At 43.9% G+C, this 23,790-nt stretch overlaps 2 protein-coding genes across 2 annotated transcripts in view; one reads left to right on the top strand and one right to left on the bottom strand.

Annotated features, from left to right (window-relative positions):
• LOC128408026 (ovomucoid-like) overlaps positions 1–23,790 on the top strand; it is a 31,937-nt gene that overhangs the window by 2,204 nt on the left and 5,943 nt on the right. The window lies entirely within an intron of this gene.
• On the bottom strand, positions 12,332–15,810 carry LOC128408027 (ovomucoid-like). The gene is made up of 4 exons (XM_053377144.1): positions 15,689–15,810; positions 14,773–14,801; positions 13,944–14,053; positions 12,332–12,561 (listed from the first exon to the last, which is right to left on the bottom strand). Exons 1-4 carry the CDS (start codon positions 15,741–15,743, stop codon positions 12,507–12,509), a joined length of 249 nt encoding a protein of 82 aa, XP_053233119.1. The 5' UTR covers positions 15,744–15,810; the 3' UTR covers positions 12,332–12,506.

Below are 23,790 nucleotides of genomic sequence, written 5' to 3'. Positions count from 1 at the left end.
GTCTTTTAATTTCGTGACTGCTGTCACCATCTGCAGTGATCATGGAGCCCAAGAAAGTAAAATCTCTCACTGCCTCCATTTCTTCCCCTTCTATTTGCCAGGAGGTGATGGGACCAGTGGCCATGATCTTCGTTTTTTTTATGTTGAGCTTCAGACCATATTTTGCGCTCTCCTCTTTCACCCTCAATAAAAGGTTCTTTAATTCCTCCTCACTTTCTGCCATCAAGGTTGTGTCATCAGCATATCTGAGGTTGTTGATATTTCTTCCAGCAGTCTTAATTCCGGCTAGGGATGTAGAAGATACAATGCTCATTTTTTGTTCCTAGAAATAACTGTTCTAATATGAACTGTTATTCAATATACGGATTTTCTTTATAACTTTACATTTTCTGTCTTTTGCTTCTAGATGTTGCTGTTAAAGCATCATGGGAAGCGGTAAGTGCCAAATATTATGATAGCGTTAGGAAAATATTCTTTAAGAAACAAATAAAAGTTCCTTGAAGCTTTAAAAAGGGTTCCAGAATTTTGTTTAGTGTGTGCGAGCGGCACTCTAGGCTTGATTGGTGCCAGCTGGAGGTACAAATAAAGGGAGGATGTTGAAGGTTGCAATTTCCACATGAGGAAAGCACACACACTGTCTGTGCTGGTCCTGGGGGCTAACCGAGAGGTGAGGTCCGAGTCCAGTCCGAGGTCAATGGTGCAAAATGAAGGCAGTCCATAGAAGTCGAAGCTGGTTGCAGGGCAGGGCGTCGGGTGAGGTCAGGAGCTCCGGCAGGGAAGCAGGGCAGGGATCAGGCTGCTACTGACAACCAACGATGTTGCTCCTGCAACTTGGGACTGGGGCTGGCTGGCTTTTATCTCCCCCAAGGCATAGGGTGGCCCCAATCCACAGGTGACTTGCCTCCCCTGGCCTGGAGGCGAGCACTCCTCCTGAGGGAACTTAGTTCCCTCCGCCTCTCTGCCCTGAGCCTCTGCAGCTCAGGAGAGGCTGGAGGGTTACCGGACCCAGAGGCAACCTCAGCTTCCTCTGACGGGGCTGAGGGTGGAGCACCTGCAGGCAATGGGTCCTCCATCCCCTCAGGAGCCAGAGCAGACTCAGCTGGTGCCTGCACCTGAGGATCCAGCACAAGTGAGGACCCTTCAGGCTCATGCCCCAGCTCAGCTGGTTCTGGAAGCGGGGAATCCTGTGCAGGCTGGGATTCCTCAGGTTCAGCATTCAAATTCGAATCCCAGGCCATCACACAGTCAGTACACATGCTGACAACAAGGTTGGAAGTAAATCCCCAAGGCTCCTAAACACTGGCCTTCTCTGCTGTGTGGAGCTGGCACAGTCTAAATGGCAAAAAATAATCCACGTTCCCAGCTTTCCTCCTGACTGCCAAGAGCTGGAAGAGCCTCAGATGGGAAGAAGAAGAAGAAGAGTTTGGATTTGATATCCCGCCTTTCACTCCCCTTCAGGAGTCTCAAAGCGGCTAACAATCTCCTTTCCCTTCGTCCCCCACAACAAACACTCTGTGAGGTAAGTGGGGCTGAGAGACTTCAAAGAAGTGTGACTGGCCCAAGGTCACCCAGCAGCTGCATGTGGAGGAGCGGAGACACGAACCCGGTTCCCCAGATTAGGTGACTACCGCTCTTAACCACTACACCACACTGGCTCTTGTGGTGTACCTTTCTGGCCCTTTCCAGCCTGTTAATAGTTGGGAAGAGCAATGCTAACTAAAGCAAAACAGAGCTGAAATTCTCTTCCTACGAACTGAATACAGGAATCACACACACACACACACACACACACACACACACACACACATGTCATGTCTGGGAGCATCAACCTGTCTTTGGAAGAAGTGGTAACTTGGGTTGAATATGGAACAACATTATCACGCAATTCACTGCTTGGCAGGATGATAAACCAGCTTTTCCTGTGCTTGAATGTATATCTTAAATTAACACTTGGTGTATTTGTTATCTGTGCTTCATTATTAGGCAAGTCATAGTAAGAAAGGCCTTGCAGTCCAGAGGTTAAGGGGGGAGGAGCCCTTAATAAGTGCTGTGTCCTTTTTCTTCAGAAATATTGCCAAGGGTACCCAAAAGTCATATGCACTGAGGAGTATCGTGCCCACTGTGGTTCTGATGGCAAGACCTATAGCAACCGGTGTCACTTCTGCAATGAATATATGTGAGTATATCATTTTGTTGTCGTTTAGTCGTGTCCAACTCTTTGTGACCCCATAGACCAAGCACACCAGGCACTCCCTTCTTCCACTGCCTCCCACAGTTTGGTCAAACTCATGTTTGTAGCTTCGAGAACACTGTCCAACCATCTCGTCCTCTGTCGTCCCCTTCTCCTTGTGCCCTCCATCTTTCCCAGCATCAGGGTCTTTTCCAGGGAGTCTTCTCTTCTCATGAGGTGGCCAAAGTATTGGAGCCTCAGCTTCACGATCTGTCCTTCCAGTGAGCACTCAGGGCTGATTTCCTTCAGAATGGAGAGAACCATAGAATTGTAGAGTCGGAAGGGACCACAAGGATCATCTAGTTCAAACCCCTGCAATGCAGGAATTTTTTTTTGCACAATGTGGGTTATGTGTTGCATATGAGGCCCAAATGAACATGGTGAGCAGAGCTAATCTGTAGACTGCCTTGAATTTTAAACTCAAATGGATTCACATGCACCACCCTCCTGACAGTACTGTTGTTGCTGCTGCTAAGTGGGATCCTGTGGGAGGAGAGGGCAGGGGAAAGATGCCCAAATCGGTTCTATGTTCTGTGACACAGATCAACAATGAAGGGTGGAGAAGACGGATCTTCCACCAAGCGGTGGAGCTGAAAGGAACACTGGTCCATCTTGTTCGATATTGTCTAGGCAAATGGCAGAAGCTCTCCAGGGACTCAGACATAATTCTTCCATAGCCCTTTCCCTCCCCAGGACTTAGGGCAATGATGAACTTAGTTTTCCCACCTATATAGTATTTATCTTTAATGAGTTATAAGGAAACTTACATGTTATGAATTCTCATATTTATTTACTTCTTTTTTCTCATCAGAATAAAGAAAAGAAAGCTGATACTAATGCACTTTGGAGAATGCAGAAAAGTTTAAGATGCACAAGACTATGGAACATCTGCAGAAGAAGTCCCATTCCTCTTCAAGCTTCACTCATTGCATCACCCCCCCAAAAAAATTCCATTATTCTCTTTGGTTATGCTCTGTGAGCCAGTGAATACTTCGCAACATCTTAATTCAGTTCATCAATAAATAAGCTCAGCAACATTATCAAACTCCCCATACATTTACTTGTGTGTTATCTATTCTTAAACATATTAAGAATAGAATTTATATATGTCATCCAAGTTAGTATTCAGCTACATCCTTGCACTAGTGCAAGAATTAGTACATAACACACAATTAAGGAACTGAGTTTTAAACAATCAGCCTAATCTACTCCCTCTGGACTGTAACACTTCTGACTGCAGACAATGGATTGCTGCAGATTAAGAAAACCCCAAACCACCTGTTGACAGCCAGGTGATTAGTTAGACATTGAGGCTAGAACCCATTACCCTGCCATGATACTTTTCTTTTCTATTGATTTTTAATGGAAGAAAATGAGAAAGAGAAGCAGAGAAATAAAAGTACACATAGAAAATCCAATTACCACCATATGAATTGATATATGCCACCCAAGTTGGTATTCAGCTACATCCTTGCACTAGCTCAAGAATTAATGTCATTGCAATGGGATTTCTCTCCTCCTTGTTTTCCCCACTTGGAGGTCCCACTGTGTATCCTTGATATCTCTGGTGGATTTGGGAAATCCCCGAGGGAGGCAGGTTAGGCTGTGCAGAAGAGGACTGGACAATTTTTTCCCAAGAAGAGTCCGTTTTTATTCATCCTATTGCTCCCATAAATGTAATATTAATAGCCTCAGTAGCCCCCCCTAATCTGATTCAAAACCAGAGACTTGCATTGTATCACAAATTGGCCTGTATATAAATTGGCCTGGGATGCTCACCCCGCCCCCTGGGTGCTGGCCCCGCCCCTGGGTGCACAGCATGTGCGCCGCTACGGATGCCAGAGCAGCTAGCTCCGCCTCTGCCTAGGACAACCAAACTAGGTGTCTCCAGGAAGACATCTGCCACGACCTGAAGCAGCTTGGCCAGGGAATCCTTGGTGCAGTGGGGAAGTCGGTACACCAAAAGGAATCCTGTACTGCCCCTATTGCCCAACTTCCAGAACATGCACTCAGAAAACTGGGTCTTCCCAATAGGATGCCCCTCCCTCATCCAATTCGAGATCAGTGACTTGCATTGTATCAAAAATTGGCCTGTATATGATTCTCGTTTTCAGAATGTAGGAATTGGGAGTCTGAAATCAGGAGACACTGTGGCCCCTTCAGAAGAAATTGCATTACCAAATTGCAGACATCTGCTTCCATAGGTTTTCATGCTAGCCACATCTAAACTCCCCACCCCCGAAATATATGTGTGTGTGTGTGTGTGTGTGTGTGTGTGTGTGTGTGTGTGATAAATCTCTATTGGCTAGAAGTCCATATAATAAATATTTACATGTGGAAATAGGACATTACAGAAGGCAGCAATGTGATGTAGCATGCATAACAGTTCCCTTCCTGTGCAGAAACTAGGGACATGCAAGAGATATGTCGTAACCAGTAGCTTAGGAAGTTGCATGCAAAGTAGCTTGTCTTGACCATAAGCCAAAGCAAGGCTGAAAAAAGGCTCCAGTGACAAATTGCATGTCATATAGTATTTGTCAAAAGATAACAATTTATTACATGTACTCCTAGCCAACACTGATTTCAGATAAATATATATTTTCCGGGGGTGGGGAGTTTAGATATGACTATCATGAAAACCTATGGAACGAGCCTTACTGGTTCAACATGTAAGCTATAAAATAAAACAGGTATTGTAAAGGTTGTCCAAGAAAGCAATACAAACATGTTATATACATCAAACACACTTATTATCTTTAATTATTTGAAAACCCCAGAAGTGGAAAACAAGCACAGAGAAAGTGTTAACACTAGATCATCCGCAAATGCTTTAATTTTGTACTCTTTACTTCCTACCTTGATCCCTTTAACTTCTGATGCTTCTCTTAGCCTCTTATTAAAAACCTCTAATACTGTTATGAATAACAGGGGAGACAGGGGGCATCCCTGTCTAGTCCCTTTAGCGATATCAAAAGGTTCCGATATATTGCTATTTATTATAAGTTTGGCTTTTTGATCTTGATATATGGTTTCAATTCCTTTTCCAAACCCTTCTCCAACTCCCATTGCTTTTCGATTTTCTTTCATTAATCTCCAGGAGATGTTATCGAATGCTTTTTCGGCATCAATAAATATCAATGCCGCTTGCTTGTCTATCCTATTCTCTAAATATTCAATAATGTCTATGACACTTCTTACATTGTCTTTCAATTGTCTTCCCGGAAGAAAGCCTGCTTGATCTTTGTAAATTTTCCCATTTAAAAGTCTTTTTAATCTTTCCGCCAATACATCAGCAAATATTTTGTAGTCGTTATTTAATAAAGAGATGGGTCTGTAGTTTTTAACTTCTAAGCCATCTGCATCTTTTTTGGGGATCAGGGTAATGTAGGCTTCCTTCCATGTGGCTGGGATTTTTCCTTCTTTTAAGATGTTATTCATGACCTCGCATAACACTGGAACTATTTGATCACATAGTGTTTTATAATATTTAGATGAAATGCCATCTGGCCCCGGAGCCTTTCCCATTTTCATTTTTTTTATTGTTTTCTGAATTTCTTGTTCTGTAATTGTCTGGTTTAATTGTTCTCTTTCATCTTCCGTAATCTGTTGCAGTTGATATTTTTCCAAATATTCTTCTATTCTATTATCTGTCTCCGAGGATGTGGACAGGCTGCTTGGATGAGTGAAACCAACCACCTGTCTCCTGGATCCTTGCCCATCCTGGCTTATAAAAGCTTATAAAAGCTAGCCGGGAAGGACTGGGTGATGGGCTTCGTGGGGTGGTGAATGCTTCACCCCACTTACCTGGGAGTAAATTCCACTGAATTGAATAGTACTTACTTCTGAGTATACATGGGATTGAGAGCCAGTATGGTGTAGTGGTTAAGAGCGGTAGTCACGTAATCTGGGGAACCGGGTTCGCGTCTCCGCTCCTCCACATGCAGCTGCTGGGTGACCTTGGGTCAGTCACACTTCTCTGAAGTCTCTCAGCCCCACTCACCTCACAGAGTGTTTGTTGTGGGGGGGGGAAGGGAAAGGAGAATGTTAGCCGCTTTGAGACTCCTTAAAGGGAGTGAAAGGCGGGATATCAAATCCAAACTCTTCTTCTTCTTCTTCCCTCCGTGAGGGAGCCTTCCCAGACCCACTGAAAGAGGCGGTTATTAAACCGCTTCTTAAAAAACCATCTTTAGATGGGGCCACGATGGCCAACTATCGCCCAGTCTCAAATCTTCCATTGTTGGGCAAGGTGATTGAGCGAGCGGTTGCTGAACAACTCCAGGCACGCCTGGAAGAAGCGGACCCTTTGGATCCCTTCCAGTCGGGATTCAGGCCTCATCATGGGACTGAAACTGCCTTGATCGCACTGGTTGATGATCTCCAGCGGGCTAGGGACAAAGGTGAGAGCTGTTTCCTAGTTCTGCTGGATCTCTCAGTGGCGTTTGATACCATCAACCATAACATCCTTCTGGACCGTCTTGAGGGGCTGGGAGCTGGGGGCACTGTCATACAGTGGTTCCGCTCCTTCCTCCTGGGCCGTGTTCAGAAAGTGGTGGTGGGGGGATGAGTGTTCAGACCCCTGGGCTCTCACTTGTGGGGTGCCTCAGGGTTCTGTCCTCTCCCCCATGCTTTTCAACATTTACATGCAGCCGCTGGGAGAGATCATCAGGAGGTTTGGGCTGGGTGTTCATCAGTATGCAGATGATACCCAGCTCTACCTCTCTTTTAAATCAGAACCAGTGAAGGCGGTGAAGGTCCTGTGTGAGTGTCTGGAGGCGGTTGGAGGATGGATGGTGGCTAACAGATTGAGGTTGAATCCTGACAAGACAGAAGTACTGTTTTGGGGGGACAGGAGGTGGGCAGGTGTGGAGGATTCCCTGGTCCTGAATGGGGTAACTGTGCCCCTGAAGGACCAGGTGCGCAGCCTGGGAGTCATTTTGGACTCACAGCTGTCCATGGAGGCACAGGTCAAATCTGTGTCCAGGGCAGCTGTTTACCAGCTCCATCTGGTACGTAGGCTGAGACCCTATCTGCCTGCGGACTGTCTCGCCAGAGTGGTGCATGCTCTGGTTATCTCCCGCTTGGACTACTGCAATGCACTCTACATGGGGCTACCTTTGAAGGTGACTCGGAAACTACAACTAATCCAGAATGCGGCAGCTAGACTGGTGACTGGGGGCGGCTGCCGAGACCATATAACACCGGTCTTGAAAGACCTACATTGGCTCCCAGTACATTTCTGAGCACAATTCAAAGTGTTGGTGCTGACCTTTAAAGCCCTAAACGGCCTCGGTCCAGTATACCTGAAGGAGCGTCTCCACCCCATCGTTCTGCCCGGACGCTGAGGTCCAGCGCCGAGGGCCTTCTGGCGGTTCCCTCATTGCGAGAAGCAAAGCTACAGGGAACCAGGCAGAGGGCCTTCTCGGTAGTGGCGCCCACCACTACCGAGCAGATGACAAAGTGATAAACAACTACCTGACATTCAGAAGACATCTTAAGGCAGCCCTGTTCAGGGAAGTTTTTAACGTGTGATATTTTACTGTATTTTTGGTTTCTATGGAAGCCGCCCAGAGCGGCTGGGGAGGCCCAGCCAGATGGGCGGGGTATAAATAATAAATTATTATTATTATTATTATTATTACTACTACTACTACTACTACTACTACTACTACTACTGTCTCTTTCTCATTTTTATATAATTCTTTATAGTATTTCTGAAACATCTTTCTTATCTCTTTGGGGTCTTCCACTATCTTTTCTCCATCCCTTATTCTACCTATTATATTTTGTTTTTTCCTTTCCTTTAATTGCCAAGCCAAATACTTCCCAATTTTGGTAGCTGATTCAAAAAATTTTTGCCTCATCATTTTAATTCTCCATTCTACTTCTTGATTCACCACCATGGAAAATTGGGCCTGTAGCATCTTTATGTTTTGTTTTATTGTTTCATCTTCTGGTTTAGATGTTAACTGTCTCTCACTCTCCATGAGATGTATCAAGATTTCTTCTTTCTTTTTCTCTCTTCCCTTTCTTAAGTGACTGTTTTTCTGAATTAAAAACCCCCTCATAACCGCTTTACTTGCGTCCCAGACTATTTCTATGGGTGTTCCTTTATTCAAGTTGTATTTAAAGTATTCCTCAATTGTTTATTTCGCCCTGTTTATTATCTTCTGGTCATTGAACAAGTTCTCATTCATTCTCCATCTGAAGGTTGCGGGGTCTTTTCCTCTTAACTCCATGTACACCGAATTGTGATCAGATAGTGTTTGTGGAAGAATTTCCGCTTTATTAGCTCTCATAATTAATTCTTTCGAGATCCAGATGTGATCTATTCTTCCCCAACTCTGGTTTGGGTTTGAGAAAAAGGTGAACTGTTTTGTTGTAGGATTTTTGAATCTCCATATGTCAATTAGTCCCATATTATCCACCAATTCAAAAAAAGTTTTAGGTAGTTTGCCTTCGTTCGTTTCTTTTTTCCTTGTTGATCTATCCAAGATCATGCCGTTGAAATCTCCCATCAGTATCAGGTGTTGGTCCATCAATTCTAACAACTTATCTCCCAATGTTGAGTAAAAGATCGATTTTTTATCATTAGGAGCATAGATTCCAACATCAGAACTCAGGGATCACACCTACAATCGTGAAGCGTGAATCCTGCCTCATCTCCTTCCTGTGTGCAGAGGAGGGCAACCATGATGACCAAGAGTCTGGGAACTAGCCTTATGAGGAACGGATGAAGGAGTTGGGCCTGTTTAGCCTGGAAAAGAGGAGACTGAGAAGAGATATGATAGTCATCTTTAAATGTCTCAAGGGCTGTCACATGGAGGAGGGAGCAAGCTTGTTTTCTCCTGTCTGGAGGGTAGGACTTGAACCAATGGTTTCAAGTTACAAGAAAGGAGATTCTGACTAAACATCAGGAAGAACTTTCTTACAGTAAGAGCTGTTCGACAGTAGAAATAACTCCAATGGAAGGTGACAGACTCTCCATCCTTGGAGGTTTTTAAGCAGAAGTTAGATGGCTATCTGTTGTGGATGCTGTAGCTGAGATTCCTGCATTGCAGGGGGTTGGACTAGATGACCCTGGGGTCCATTCCAATTTTACAATTCTACGATTCTGTGATTCTAATTAGCTCTGCACCCCACACCCCTTATCATTATCAACACAATGTATTCTGGCTCAACTGGGTGGGGTTCAATGTTAGTTGAATCCACTGAAGCTAATTAACTTAGGTTCATAAATTCAATTTGGTTAGAAAAAATTGAATGGGATAGCTTGCCAATTCTATACATACCGTCAAAATTAGCTCCCCTCCACCCACCCTCAATTCTCTCCAAGGGCAGCTGGTAGGTCTCATACCCTCCAACATTTCTCTCATGAAAATAGGGACATCCTAAGGGAAAGTGGGACATTCTGTTGTTGTTTTTTAAACATAATTTTTATTAGCAGGCCAATCCAATCACATTATTTCCAAATCATAATTCCAAGTTATACAGCCAAATTTTTAAATTTATTGGGGGTACCCATACATCAAGCTCTGAACGAGGATCAAAACATCACTTCTGTTCCTGCTTTTATCAAACAGTTCTATCCAGATCTGTCCAGATAGTCTCTTTATTACTTTCTTCGTCTTCTTGTTGTTATCATATATTCCTTTTTTTGCAATCTCTGATAGTCTTCACAAGCAGTTTAGAAACAAACAACATCTGCGTGGGTTTTGCACAGTCCAAAAGTCATATCTCATAAGGACAGCCGCCATTCCTCCCCTTCTTCAAAAATTTATCCCCGGTCTGTCCTATTAATTTTCCCAAGCTTGCCACGTATTTCACAAAGGGGCTCTGCCAGGTTATCACATTTCAATCCATCATTCACATTCCTCCTCCCCTCGCTTTTCTTCGACAAGCCTGTCTTAGCAAAACGCCATTAAAAACTGCATCGTAGAATTTTTCCTCCGCTCTCCAATATTTACCAGTCCTCTCTTCAACCAATAATTCACTCCACACAGCTCTTAAATTCTTGCTTGCGATTAGTAAAAGGCAATGATTCGTCTCTTTGGGGTGGAGGTTTATAAATACTCACATAGGCAAAGAAAATAAAAGTTTTTTCCTCCACCACCCCCCTCTTTTTTCACTCCGCACGTACCAGTCTTGTAATGGTGGTTCATCGCTTGATTTATTTGTCTCCTCCCGTCGCTCCAATCACAGAGATGCATTAATCAGCAGCCTTATCTCTCGAACTTTGTTTGATGTATGTGCTTCAGCTTCTTTTCCAATTATATATTTCCAATTATTTTCCCGAGCTGAAGCAAACCGGGGCGCTGACTGGAGTCGGCTTCAGGAAGAGCCAACTTCACAGAGGGGTTGTGCCAAGTGTTCCTCACCCCCATCTTTCGAATCGGGGGGTGCATTGTGACCACCGCTGGCAAGGCATCCCCCCCATATCCTTGGGGGGGGTAGGAAGACTGCATACTTCCCATAGCAGCCTCTTAATTACCTCTCGTGGGTCGGATAGATGTTATTGTCGGCCATCTTCCAATGCGCCACCTGGTGGCCCCCGGGAAAGTGGGACATTGTGGGATCAAATCAGAAACCGGAACAGCTTCTCTAAATCAGGGACATCCCTGGAAAATAGGGACACTTGGAGGGTCTGAGCTCCTGGACCTGGCTATCTTCTCTATCTCCCTTCTCTCCATCTCTTACACATACACACAATCACATGCATGACAGGAAGAGAAGATGTGTGCGGTGGAAAAGATCAAACAGCCACACAGTGAAGCAGAGAGGCTAGTAACCAAACCACTGCCAGCTTATCTCCCAGTTTATGTTTGTGTCTTGCTCGATGGAGACATGGCGCCTGAGAGAAAAAACAGCAGCACAAGAGGATTAGAATCTTCCCTCTCACCCTCCATAGCCCTTTCTATGTGAGATAGTTGATTGGGCCTTTTTTCAACTGTTTCCTCTCCTTGGAGACAGGGCAGGAATCTGCTGCCAGTGCTTTTTATGACTGACTAAGCAAAGGAGATGCGCACTAGCCCTCAGTTGTTAAAAATGCATTGGCATTATTGTGGTTGACAGGCGAAGACTGGACCTTGGGCTTGGAGAGTTTGGAGGGTTCCAAATCTTGCCTGAGCCATGCCCCACTTTGCCCCTCAGAGGTAAGGGGCAGAAGTAAGAACTCGCTTTCAAGGAAGAGTGAATAGGATTGAAACCTGACACCTTTTTTGAAGTTTGCACAGCATGGGGGTACTTCCAGCCTTTCCTAACAAAAGCGGATATTCTGATGAGCAGTTGAGTTGCCTTCCAATGCTTTCTCTCCATTCTTCTCCTAGTCCTCCAGTAGAAAAGGCTGAAAGACCTTTTCTCTCTATTTTCTCTGCTTGTGGAACAATACCTGTGAAATTGAGGAGCTCTTCTGCTTTTCTCCCTTACTAAAACAAGGTGGCTGCTGCCTCTCAGAGATGGGCATATGCAGAACAGGATGATGGACCTGGTGGGTGATGGGTCTGATCCAGCAGCTGCTTCTTACGTTCTCCTTGTGCAGCAGAAGTCTCCCCTTCTCGCTTTCTCCTCCTCTGCATAAACTAACCTGCCCTGGGGATTCCTCAAATCCAGCAGAGTAACATAGGCAACACAATGGGACACCCAGGTGGGGAAAGCAAGGAGGAGAGAAATCCCATTGCATTAACATTAATTCTTGCACTGGTGCAATGATATACCTGGGTACCCACTTGAATGGCCTATATCAATCATATGATGGCAACTGAATTTTCAATGTGTACTTTTCTCTTATTTCTCAATAGAAAAAGAAAAATAAATCAATAGAAAAGAAAAGAAATGTATCATGGCAGGGGGATGGGTTCTAGCCTCAGTGTCTAACTAATCACCTGGTGTTCTACAGGTTTTTTGTTTGTTTGTTTGTTTTTTTACTCTGCAGAACTCAATTGCCAGGACTCAGAAATGTCATACTCGAAAGGGAGAAGATTCTCCTGATTGTTTGACTCAGTTCCCTGATTGTGCGTTATTAGTAACAAACTTCAAGACCAATCTCTTGCCCAAATCATATAATATTTTTAAGAATAGATAATACACAAATAAATGTATGGAGAGTTTGATAATGTTGCTGAGCTTATTTATTGATAAACCGAATTAAGATGTTGCGAGATATTCACTGGCTCACAGGGGATAAGCAAAGAGAAGAATGGATTTTTTGGTGGTGATGCAATGAGTGAAGCTTAAAGAGAAATGGGACTTCTTTTGTAGATGTTTCATAGTCATGTGCATCTTAAGCTTTTTTGCATTCTCCATAGTATTTCAGTTTCAAATTTCTTCCACTTTCGCTGATGAGAAAAAAAGAAGTAAATAAATATGAGAATTCATAAGATGAAGCTTTCATTATAACTCCTTAAAGAGAAATACTATATAGGTGGGAAAGCTTATGCCATCATTGCTCTTTGTCTTTGGGATGGGAAAGGGCTGAGGAGGAATCCTGTCTGAGACCCTGGAAAACAGCTTCCTGTCAACCTAGCCAATATAGAGCAAGAGAGAACAATATTCTTTTCAGGTCTACCATTTGTAGAAGATCCCCCTTCTCCCGCCTTCATCGTACATCTGTGTCAAATTTCTCTAGGAGCAAATGTTCAGACTTTTACCTAGAGCAGTTCCAAGATCCACATTAAGGAAACACCTAGTGTAGGCCTTTGTAATGTAGGCCTTCATAATAATGTTCTTACTATCCCCTAATTGTGGGACGTGGGTGGCGCTGTGGGTTAAACCACAGAGCCTAGGACTTGCCGATCAGAAGGTCGGCGGTTCAAATCCCCGCGATGGGGTGAGCTCCCGTTGCTTGGTCCGAGCTCCTGCCAACCTAGCAGTTCAAAAGCACGTCACAGTGCAAGTAGATAAATAGGTACTGCTCCGGCGGGAAAGTAAACGGCGTTTCCATGCACTGCACTGGTTCACCAAAAGTGGCTTAGTCATGCTGGCCACATGACCCAGAAGCTGTACGCCGGCTCCCTCGGCCAATAAAGCAAAATGAATGCTGCAACCCCAGAGTCGGTCCCAACTGGACCTAATGGTCAGGGGTCCCTTTACCTTTTTTATATATATATAAGATATTTATTAACTTTTTCACACATTATAAACATACATATCACAAGGGGTCCCTTTACCTTTATCCCCTAATTCCCTGATGGGTTTTTTGGTTATTTTTCTTCTGGGCCAACCCTACTACCTTTTGCATTGTGTCTGGCCTGGTGGGATGGCGATAGAGCCCTTCTGGGCATATTTCCCCTGCCCCCCACATCACTCTTAGCAGGAGCAATAAGAGTGTCAGGAGAGTGGTGCATGTGAATCCACTCCATTTTCAATCCACTCCATTTTCAAATTCAGGGCTACCTACAGATTAGCTCTGCTCACCATGTTCCGTTGGGCCTCATAAGCAACACAAAACTCAGGGCCATGGCTTAGAACCTGACATTCTGCAAAATGATTCCTGCACTTCCCAGGGGAGGGGTGTCCCCCTGCTTGACTTTCCTTCTACATGGGTGCTGATTCTCTTTTTCTTTTCCGTTTTTTTATTTACATCTCACCATGCTTATTGCAAATATAATCATGTACTTTTTAACTTCCAACAAAGATGTCAGATGTCATGCACTGCATGAGGTTGGACTACATGACTCTCAGGGTCCCTTCCAACTCTATGATTCCATGATATACTCACATATATTCATTGCAGAAGAGACACTTGTTGCCATAGGTCTTGCCATCAGAACCGCAGTGGGCCTGGTACTCCATGGTGCATATTGGGTTTGGATACCCTTTGCAATATTTCTGAAGACGAAGGACACAACAGTTTTAAAGGTCCTCCCCGCTTAACCTTTGGACTACCCATTGTGGGCGCTTACACCTGTCAAATTTTAGATCGTCAGTGCCAGGGATTTTATGCAAGACACCTTAAAGTTTAAAATATTGCAGGGTTAGAACAGGTACAAATTTTTTCATGCTGTGAAACAAAATTTGCAGACATGGTAGTCCCCTCAGAGATTAATCTTGCCAAATTGCGAGTGAGCAGCTCTAGGGGTTTCATGCTAGACACATTTAACAGTTGTTTTTGCAAAAAAATACTTTAAAAAAACACACAGTGAGTGCCTGGATTCTTAAGACAGTGGCCAAATAATATGCCTGCAAGTTGGGCGGTCTGCCTAGTAATAACTGAATAACCCCAGTAGGCTACTACAGAACACAAGCTGAGACTCTCTTATAAATTGTGGGTAGCAACTGGAACTAATAATAATACCACCAACTTTTTTATTTATTTTTTAAAGGGGTGGGATTAGAGATGTGAAATCCTGGGAAAAACCCAGCTCTTGTATGTTATATTTGTGTCGATGTGTTTTTGTTCCCTGTATTTTAAATTCTATTTTAAAAATTGACACACACATACACACACAGAGAGAGAATATTTTAAAATTCCAAAAGAAGTATAAATTCACTTATCTTAACTCCATGCTACTTCCATGTTCTATCATAATAAATGATTTCCCACTTACCGCTTCCCATGTTGCTTTCACAACAACATCTAGATGCAAAACACAGATAATGTGAAAATGATTTAGCAAATCCATATGCTGCATAATAGTCTATTTGATAACATTTATTTCTAGTAACCGAAAAGTGGGATGCATTGTATCTTGTACATCCTATGTTATCCTAAAAGTGCCTTGGCAATATGCAATTTCCTTTAAATGTCACTGAGCATGGATAGGAAGACAATCAAATCAATGGGAAATGGTTCAGTCTGTTAACTACACTAAATACAAATAACTGTATATACTGGTTTAGTCCATATCTAACTGGGACCCAGTTCTGTTGATTTCCCTTGAATGCCTGGCTGTGGTGCTTTGCATGTTTAGAATCATGGCTAGGTCCACTTTTTATGTCACAAGTGCCACGAGGCGACCATGAAGAAAAGAGGGTACATGGTAGCTTCAGGGGGCATTAATATTTCAAGCCTCCGTTTTCAAAAAGGCTCCTATTGTGTGAAAAGTGGTGGGCGCTGTGTGCAATGTAGAGCCCTGATGTACAGCATCTTTATTTGATAGAGTAAATTTAACATAGCAAGACATTCATTCTGGTTCTTTCTGGCATGTTTCATTTCATATATGAGGAACCTTGAGAACAGACATGTTTCAGTGCCCAAAAGAATGTGGGAAGGCTCAAGTGTGTATGTGTTTTGGGGAGATGTGTGTCCCTGCCCCCAGGGTCCCTATGCTTAACAACAATGTCCCCTCCTTCCGTAAGGTTTAAACCAGCAAACCCAATGGTTTGCAAGGAGATTTTAACTGGATTTAGTCAACACAGGTGGAGCCTCCCTACACTCATCTGAAGACATGAATAGTCCATGGATTCTTTGGTCCCTACACCTCTCCAAGAAAGAGAAATTTTGCAATATGAAATATGACTCACCTGAGTACAAAAAGAAGACCATCAGAGTGAGGAGGAGAAAGCTGCCTGGCTTCATGATTTTGCTGGTGGGTTTGGATCTGTTGGCCTCTTAGTGCTTTTCCAAGCAGTAGACGCTTTTCAGATTCCACTGGTTATGGATGAGGTCTCGTATCTCTTCCATGTATTTATGGAAGTTTCTGCAGCCTTGATGATGAAATCTCCCAATTTTTGAGAAATATTTACACATGCAAATGTGATTGCAGAGGACTGCAATGTCTTGTACCAATTTTAATGGTTTCCCTTTCAATGCACATTCCACGTGTATGCAATAAACATTTGGCAACCGGTTCCTTAAGAAATACGGCCTTCTGGTGTGATGATGACATTGCTGTTGCAGGTCACAAGAAATGAGGTACAAACAAAACAGTTTTAGAAATGTTGGGATTCTTTTGATCATAGGCAATTGTTTTAGTACAAAGAAAAACAAAGGAGCCTTACTTGTTCAGCATGTAAGCCATAAAATAAAAGAGGTATTGTTGTCCCAGAAAGTAATACAAATGCGTTATATACGTCAAACACACTTATTATCTTTAATTGTTTGGAAACCACAAAGTGGAAAACAAGCATGGAGAAAACAAGATTTGGTGATAGGAGAAAACAAGCCATGAATGTATGGCGTGAGCATCTTGGATTTCCATTGTTTGAGGCCATTTTCTTCTGAATACAAGTTACTGGGAAAACAGCAGGTGGGGCCAGTGTTTTTGCCCTCAGGTCCTGCTTGCAGGCATCCCATAGGTATCTGGTTGTCAGCTGTGAGAACAAGATCCTGGGACAGAAGAGACATGGGCACGATCCAGCAGGGGTATTCTTATGTTCTGATTAAACCACACTTCCGATGCTCAGAGTATTGCCCTAACAATATCTTTCCCATTTTTCCTTGGAGATTCTCCTTGAAGTGCCATATTCATTCTATTGAGATCGCAGTGGTAAGGCAAATCCTTGATACTTCTAAGGACAGAAGTCTCACAATTGTAAATGGGACTCAACGGTTCGGTAATTTTGGAGAGTGCTGGTTGCATTGCCTTCTTTTTAAAAGTGTCAGGTATTTTGTACTATCTTTGCATCAGAACATAATAATGCTTACTTCAGGTAAGCTCCAGTGGCTGCAGTAGCAGGAGGGCAGCCCCACAGCTCTGGCCCACCCAATGTGCCACTTCTGGATGCTGAACTTTGACTTGGACCCTCAGCCAGATCCAACAGGGCTTTTCTTCTCAAAACCTTCTCCAGTTTTGAAAAATACAACAGTATTTTTCATGTTGGCTGGCAGTGGGTCCAGCAGATATGGAGCTGTATTTACTTCAGCAGCAATGAAATGATATCACCCTTCTCTAGAAACCCATGTGATACATTGCAATAAAGTTAACTGAGAATGTTACTGTCTTTTAATTCATTTTTATTGATTTACTTTGAAAATATCTGTTATATTTGCTATGACTTATGCTTGAGACAGTAAGCTGTTCCACGTACTATTTGCTAACTGGCTGGTTGCCAAATGTTTCTTGAATTGTGCACTAAAAGGAAACTGTTGAAATTGGTACAGGACACTGCAGTTCTCTGTAATATTCCATTTCCATTTCTAAGCACTAAGAGGCTGACAAATCCACCATTACAATCATGAAGTTGCCTGGGTTTGCTTCTCTGGCAGTGGTCGGGCAAGCGAGGTGCCAGTAGGGGGTGCTGTCTGTTTCATTTCTCCAATCTGGGTGGGCTGACTCTGGAGGTTAGGCGATCTTGTAGGTAAACTGGTCCCAAGTTGTTAAGGGCTTTGTATGCTAATGGGAATACCTTGAACTCTGCCTGGTACCCCATCCAGGATAGGCAATGGACCAATTTCTTGGACACAGGGACTACTTACCCACAGTGCATCCATCTTGCCAGGTTTCAACCTCAGCTTGATTTTATTCATCCATTTCACCACTGCTTCCAGGCAATGGCCCAGGTACTGTACAGCCTCTCTGGATTCAGATGTTGTGGCACAGTAGAACTGAGTGTTGTCAGCATACTGATGGCACCTCACTCCGAAACTCCTATTGACCTCTCCCAATGGATTCATGTAGATATTAAAAAGCATTGGAAATAAGCACTCCATAATGTGGCCACAAGATGCCCCTCCCCCAAACAGTGTCCCAAAGCTTTTGCAAAGATTTTTGCAGGTACAGTCCCTCTGATTCAGAAGGAGGTAGCCACAAGGTGCCCCCCCCCAAACAGTGATCCACAGCTATTCTTGGGACTTGCCATGATACATTTCTTTGCTTTTCTATTGATTTTTAATCGAAGAAAATTAAAAAAAAAACAGACAGAGTTATAAGAGAAAAATACACATAGTAAATCAATTGCCATAATATAAATTGATATATGCCATTCAATTGGGTACCCAACTACATCATTGTGCCAGCAGAAGACTTAATGTTAATGCAATGGGATTTCTCTCCTGCTTGCTTTCCCTACCTGGGTGTCCCACTGTGTTGCCTATGTTGCTCTGGTGGATTTGGGAAATCCCTAGGGCAGGTTAGGCTATGCAGAGGAGGAGAGAGAGAAGGGGAGACCGTTCTGCTGCCCAAGGGGAATGTAAGAAGCAGCTGCTGGATCAGGCCAATGGCCTACCAGGTCCATCATCCTGTTCTGCATATGTCCTGCATTATCCTTCTTTTTAAAAGTACAAGATCTTTCCAAACCACTGTGATCTCAATAGAATGAATATTGCTACAAAAGTTGAATGCCTGCCCCTCTCTCTGCCAAGCGGTGGCAAAAGCCCATGGGGTCCTAGGCACCCACACAGGGTCTGTGTTTCTTTGGAGAATTGAGGATGCAGCAGAGACTGTCGTGGCTTTAAGAAATATGGTTTATTAAGCTATGTACACCTTTGATCTGCATGACGGGAGTCTAGATATTACAATTATGGGCATTTCAAGAGGGACTTGTACCCCACAGCACTGAAGGCAGCCTTCAGTCAACCTTCCCAAGATGGATCCCAGCTCTTCTTCCTGCTTCTTCTTCCCAGCACCCTTTGCTTCCAGACAACCTTTTCCTGTCACCCCAAATACACCCCATCACCTTGGTAACGTCCACATCGTGGATTCCAAGTTGGCCCATCAACACCTTTGTCATATTCATAGAAAATTCAATTACCCCAATATAAATTGATATATGCCACCCAGGTTGGTATTCAACTACACCCTTGAATTAGCTCAAGAATTAATAAAAAATATCTGAAGAAGTGTGCATGCACACAAAAGTTTATACCAGAACAAACTTAGTTGGTCTATAAGGTGCTACTGGACAATTTTTTAATTTTTTATATTTATTTCAACTGCGTCAGACCAACACGCCTACCTACCTGAATCAAAAATTAATGTTATTCATGTTATTAATTAATGTTATTGCAATGGAATTTCTCTCCTCCTTGTTTGTGATTCAAGGACCCGCCACTCGCTTGGGGATAAGAAAGAGACATGGACACGGTATATTAGGTTAATGGGCTAAAAATGGCCACAACTTTATTGATTACAGCATGTGAGAGGTATTGGCTTAGGCATTGGATAAAATTGGATCTGACGAAAACCAGCAGCGGAATGAAAGGGAAGTGCTGCTGCAGCCACGTTTGAACAGCAAAACTCTGCCCCAAGCCTCCAGCTGGTTGGTTGGCTGCCTGGGGGCGTGGTGCAGCAGCCAGGTCAGCTGGGCAGGGGGCTGGAACGCCCCCTGCCAACGCGGGAAACGGCTCCTGCCCACAACTCCTCCCCTCTGTAAGGAGGAGAGCCTTTTCCCCACTTGGGTGTCCCACTGTGTATCCTTGATTTCTCTGGTGCATTTGGGAAATCCCCGAGGGAGGCAGGTTAGGCTGTGCAGAAGAGGACTGGACAATTTTTTTCAAGAAGAGTCCATTTTTATTCACCCTGTTGCTCTCATAAATGTAATATTAATAGCCTCAATAGCCCCTCCCTAATCCGATTCGAGACCAGTGACTTGCATTGTATCACAAATTGGCCTGTATATGATTCTCGTTTTGAGACTGTCGGAATTGGGAGTCTGAAATCTGGAGACAGCTGCTTCCGTAGGTTTTCATGCTAGCCACATCTAAACTCCCCCACCCCCACGCCAATATATATGAAATCAGTGTTGGCTAGGTCCATGTAATAAATTGTTATTTTTTGACAAATACTATATGACATGCAATTTATCACTGGAGTCTTTTTCAGCCTTGCTTTGGCTTATGGTCAAGGCAAGCTACTTTGCATGCAACTTCCTAAGCTACTGGTTACCACATATCTCTTGCATGCCCCTAGTTTCTGCACAGGAAAGGAACTGTTATGCTTGTACATCACACCATCGAGCAAGACACAAACATAAACTGGAAGATAAGCTGCCAGGGGGGGGGGGGAGAGATTTGGTCACAAGCCTCTCTACCCCACCATGTGGCTGTTTGCTCCCATAGGAGGCAGTGATGGCTACCACCCTTGATGGCTTTAAAGGAGGGTTAGACAAATTCATGAAGAAGACTATCAATGTGATGGTTATGCTCTACCTCCAAAGTCAGAGGCAGCAATGCTTCTCACAGAATCACAGAATCATAGAGTTGGAAGAGACCACAAGGGCCATCGAGTCCAACCCCCTGCCAAGCAGGAAACACCATCAGAGCACTCCTGACATATGGTTGTCAAGCCTCTGCTTAAAGACCTCCAAAGAAGGAGACTCCACCACACTCCTTGGCAGCAAATTCCACTGTCGAACAGCTCTTACTGTCAGGAAGTTCTTCCTAATGTTTAGGTGGAATCTTCTTTCTTGTAGTTTGGATCCATTGCTCCGTGTCCGCTTCTCTGGAGCAGCAGAAAACAACCTTTCTCCCTCCTCTATGTGACATCCTTTTATATATTTGAACATGGCTATCATATCACCCCTTAACCTCCTCTTCTCCAGGCTAAACATGCCCAGCTCCCTTAGCCGTTCCTCATAAGGCATCGTTTCCAGGCCTTTGACCATTTTGGTTGCCCTCCTCTGGACACGTTCCAGTTTGTCAATGTCCTTCTTGAACTGTGGTGCCCAGAACTGGACACAGTACTCCAGGTGAGGTCTGACCAGAGCAGAATACAGTGGCACTATTACTTCCCTTGATCTAGATGCTATACTCCTATTGATGCAGCCCAGAATTGCATTGGCTTTTTTAGCTGCCGCGTCACACTGTTGGCTCATGTCAAGTTTGTGGTCAACCAAGACTCCTAGATCCTTTTCACATGTAGTGCTCTCAAGCCAGGTGTCACCCATCTTGTATTTGTGCCTCTCATTTTTTTTGCCCAAGTGCAATACTTTACATTTCTCCCTGTTAAAATTCATCTTGTTTGTTTTGGCCCAGTTCTCTAATCTGTCAAGGTCGTTTTGAAGTGTGATCCTGTCCTCTGGGGTGTTAGCCACCCCTCCCAGTTTGGTGTCATCTGCAAATTTGATCAGGATGCCCTTAAGTCCATCATCCAAGTCGTTGATAAAGATGTTGAATAAGACCGGGCCCAAGACAGAACCCTGTGGCACCCCACTAGTCACTCTTCTCCAGGATGAAGAGGTACCATTGATGAGCACCCTTTGGGTTCGGTCAGTCAGCCAGTTACAAATCCACTGAGTGGTAGCATAGTCAAGACCGCATTTTACCAGCTTCTTTACAAGAATATCATGGGGCACCTTGTCAAATGCCTTGCTGAAATCAAGGTAGGCTACATCCACTGCGTTCCCTTCATCTACCAGGCTTGTAATTCTGTCAAAAAATGAGATCAGGTTAGTCTGACATGACTTATTTTTCAGAAATCCATGCTGACTATTGGTGATCACAGCATTCCTTTCTAGGTGCTCACAGACTGTTTGCTTAATGATCTGCTCCAGAATCTTCCCTGGTATTGATGTCAGACTGACTGGGCGGTAATTATTTGGGTCCTCTCTTTTCCCCTTTTTGAAAATAGGGACAACATTTGCCCTCCTCCAGTCTGCCGGGACTTCGCCTGTTCTCCAGGAATTCTCAAAGATGACTGCCAGTGGTTCTGAAATCACATCTGCCAGTTCTTTTAATACTCTTGGATGCAGTTCATCTGGCCCTGGAGACTTGAATACATCTAGACTAGCCAAGTATTCTTGTACTATCTCCTTAGTTATTCTGGGCTGTGTTTCCTCTGCTGAATCATTTGCTCCAAATTCTTCAGGTCGGGCATTGTTTTCTTTATCGGAGAAGACTGAGGCAAAGAAGGCATTGAGGAGTTCAGCCCTTTCTGTGTCCCCTGTTTGCATTTCACCATCTTCTCCTCTGAGTGACCCCACTGTTTCTTTGTTCTTCCTTTTGCTACGAACATACCCATAAAAGCCTTTTTTGTTGCTTTTAACCTCTCTAGCAAGCCTGAGTTCATTCTGTGCTTTAGCTTTTCTGACTTTGTGTCTACACGTGCTGGCTATTTGTTTGAATTCCTCTTTGGTGGTTTCCCCCCTTTTCCATTTTTTGTACACATCCTTTTTTAATCTTAACTCAGTTAAAAGTTCTTTAGATAGCCACCCTGGCTTCTTTAGGCACCTTCCATGTTTCCGTCTCATTGGTATTGTCTGAAGTTGTGCTTTTACTATCTCCCTCTTAACAAACTCCCAGCCATCATGAACTCCCTTTCCTTTTAGTATTACTGTCCATGGGATCTCACCAAGCACTTCCCTAAGTTTTATGAAGTCGGCTTTCTTAAAGTCGAGAAATTGAGTCCTAGTATGCTTGGCTGCTCCTTTCCGCTGTATAGTAAACTTCAGAAGAGCATGATCACTCGCGCCTAATGATCCTTCCACTTCTACCCCACTAACCAGGTCATCAACATTGGTTAGGACCAGATCTAAAATGGCTGTTCCTCTTGTTGCTTCTCCCACTTTCTGGACAATGAAGTTGTCTGCAAGGCCAGTGAGGAATCTGTTTGACCTTATGCTCTTGGCTGAGTTTGACATCCAACAAATATCCGGGTAATTGAAGTCCCCCATTACTACTATCTCCCTTCCTTTTGCATGCTTGGCCATCTGTTCCAGGAAGGCATCATCTATGTCCTCCGTTTGGCTTGGGGATCTATAGTAAACTCCCACAATGAGGTCACTGTTATTCTTCTCTCCCTTAATTTTGACCCAAATGCTCTCACTTTGGCTTTGAGGTTCTAAATCTTGGATCTCTTCACAGGTATACACATCCCTGACATATAATGCCACTCCTCCTCCTTTCTTGTCTGGTCTGTTTCTCTGAAATAGATTGTATCCCTCCATTATTACATTCCAATCGTGGGACTTATCCCACCAGGTTTCAGTGATTCCTATTATGTCATATTTAGTTTGCTGTACCAAGAGCTCAAGCTCATCTTGTTTATTTCCCATACTTTGCGCATTAGTGTACAGACATTGAAGTCCATTAATCATTCCCCCGTGTCTCTTATTTAAGGATTTTTTCCTCCCACCACTAGGTCTGCGTGCTGTTTGCTCCATTCGGTCTATGACATTTGGATGATCATCTTCATCAATTGATAGACTCCTACCTTCAGGAGCACTGTCTCCCTCCCCCACATTAGTCAGTTTAAAGCCCTCCTGATGAGGTTTCTGAGATTTTTTGCAAAAACATTCCTCCCAACCGTTGTGAGGTGCAGCCCATCGCTTGCCAGAAGTCCATCTTCAAGAAACTGCATTCCGTGATCTAAGAATCCAAACCGTTCCTGTTTACACCATTTGCGAAGCCAGTTGTTCACTTCCACTATTTTTCCCTCTCTCCCTGGGCCACGTCGTTCAACTGGGAGGACAGATGAGATGACAATTTGTGCATTTAATTGCTTCAGTTTCCTGCCCAGAGCCTCGTAATCTCTTTTGATCTTCTGGAGGCTATTGCTTGCAGTGTCATTGGTTCCCACATGAACCAAGAGGAAGGGGTATTTGTCAGTGGGTTTTATGATTCCTTGCAGTCGTTCAGTTACATCTTGGATCTTAGCCCCGGGGAGACAGCACACTTCCCGAGACATCTTGTCAGGCCCACAGATCACTGCTTCTGTTCCCCTCAGTAGGGAATCCCCTATCACCACTAC

The sequence above is a fragment of the Podarcis raffonei genome, chromosome 2 (assembly GCF_027172205.1).
Source record: "Podarcis raffonei isolate rPodRaf1 chromosome 2, rPodRaf1.pri, whole genome shotgun sequence".
Taxonomy (NCBI): Eukaryota; Metazoa; Chordata; class Lepidosauria; order Squamata; family Lacertidae; genus Podarcis; species Podarcis raffonei.
This window is presented reverse-complemented; position numbering and strand designations above follow the sequence as displayed.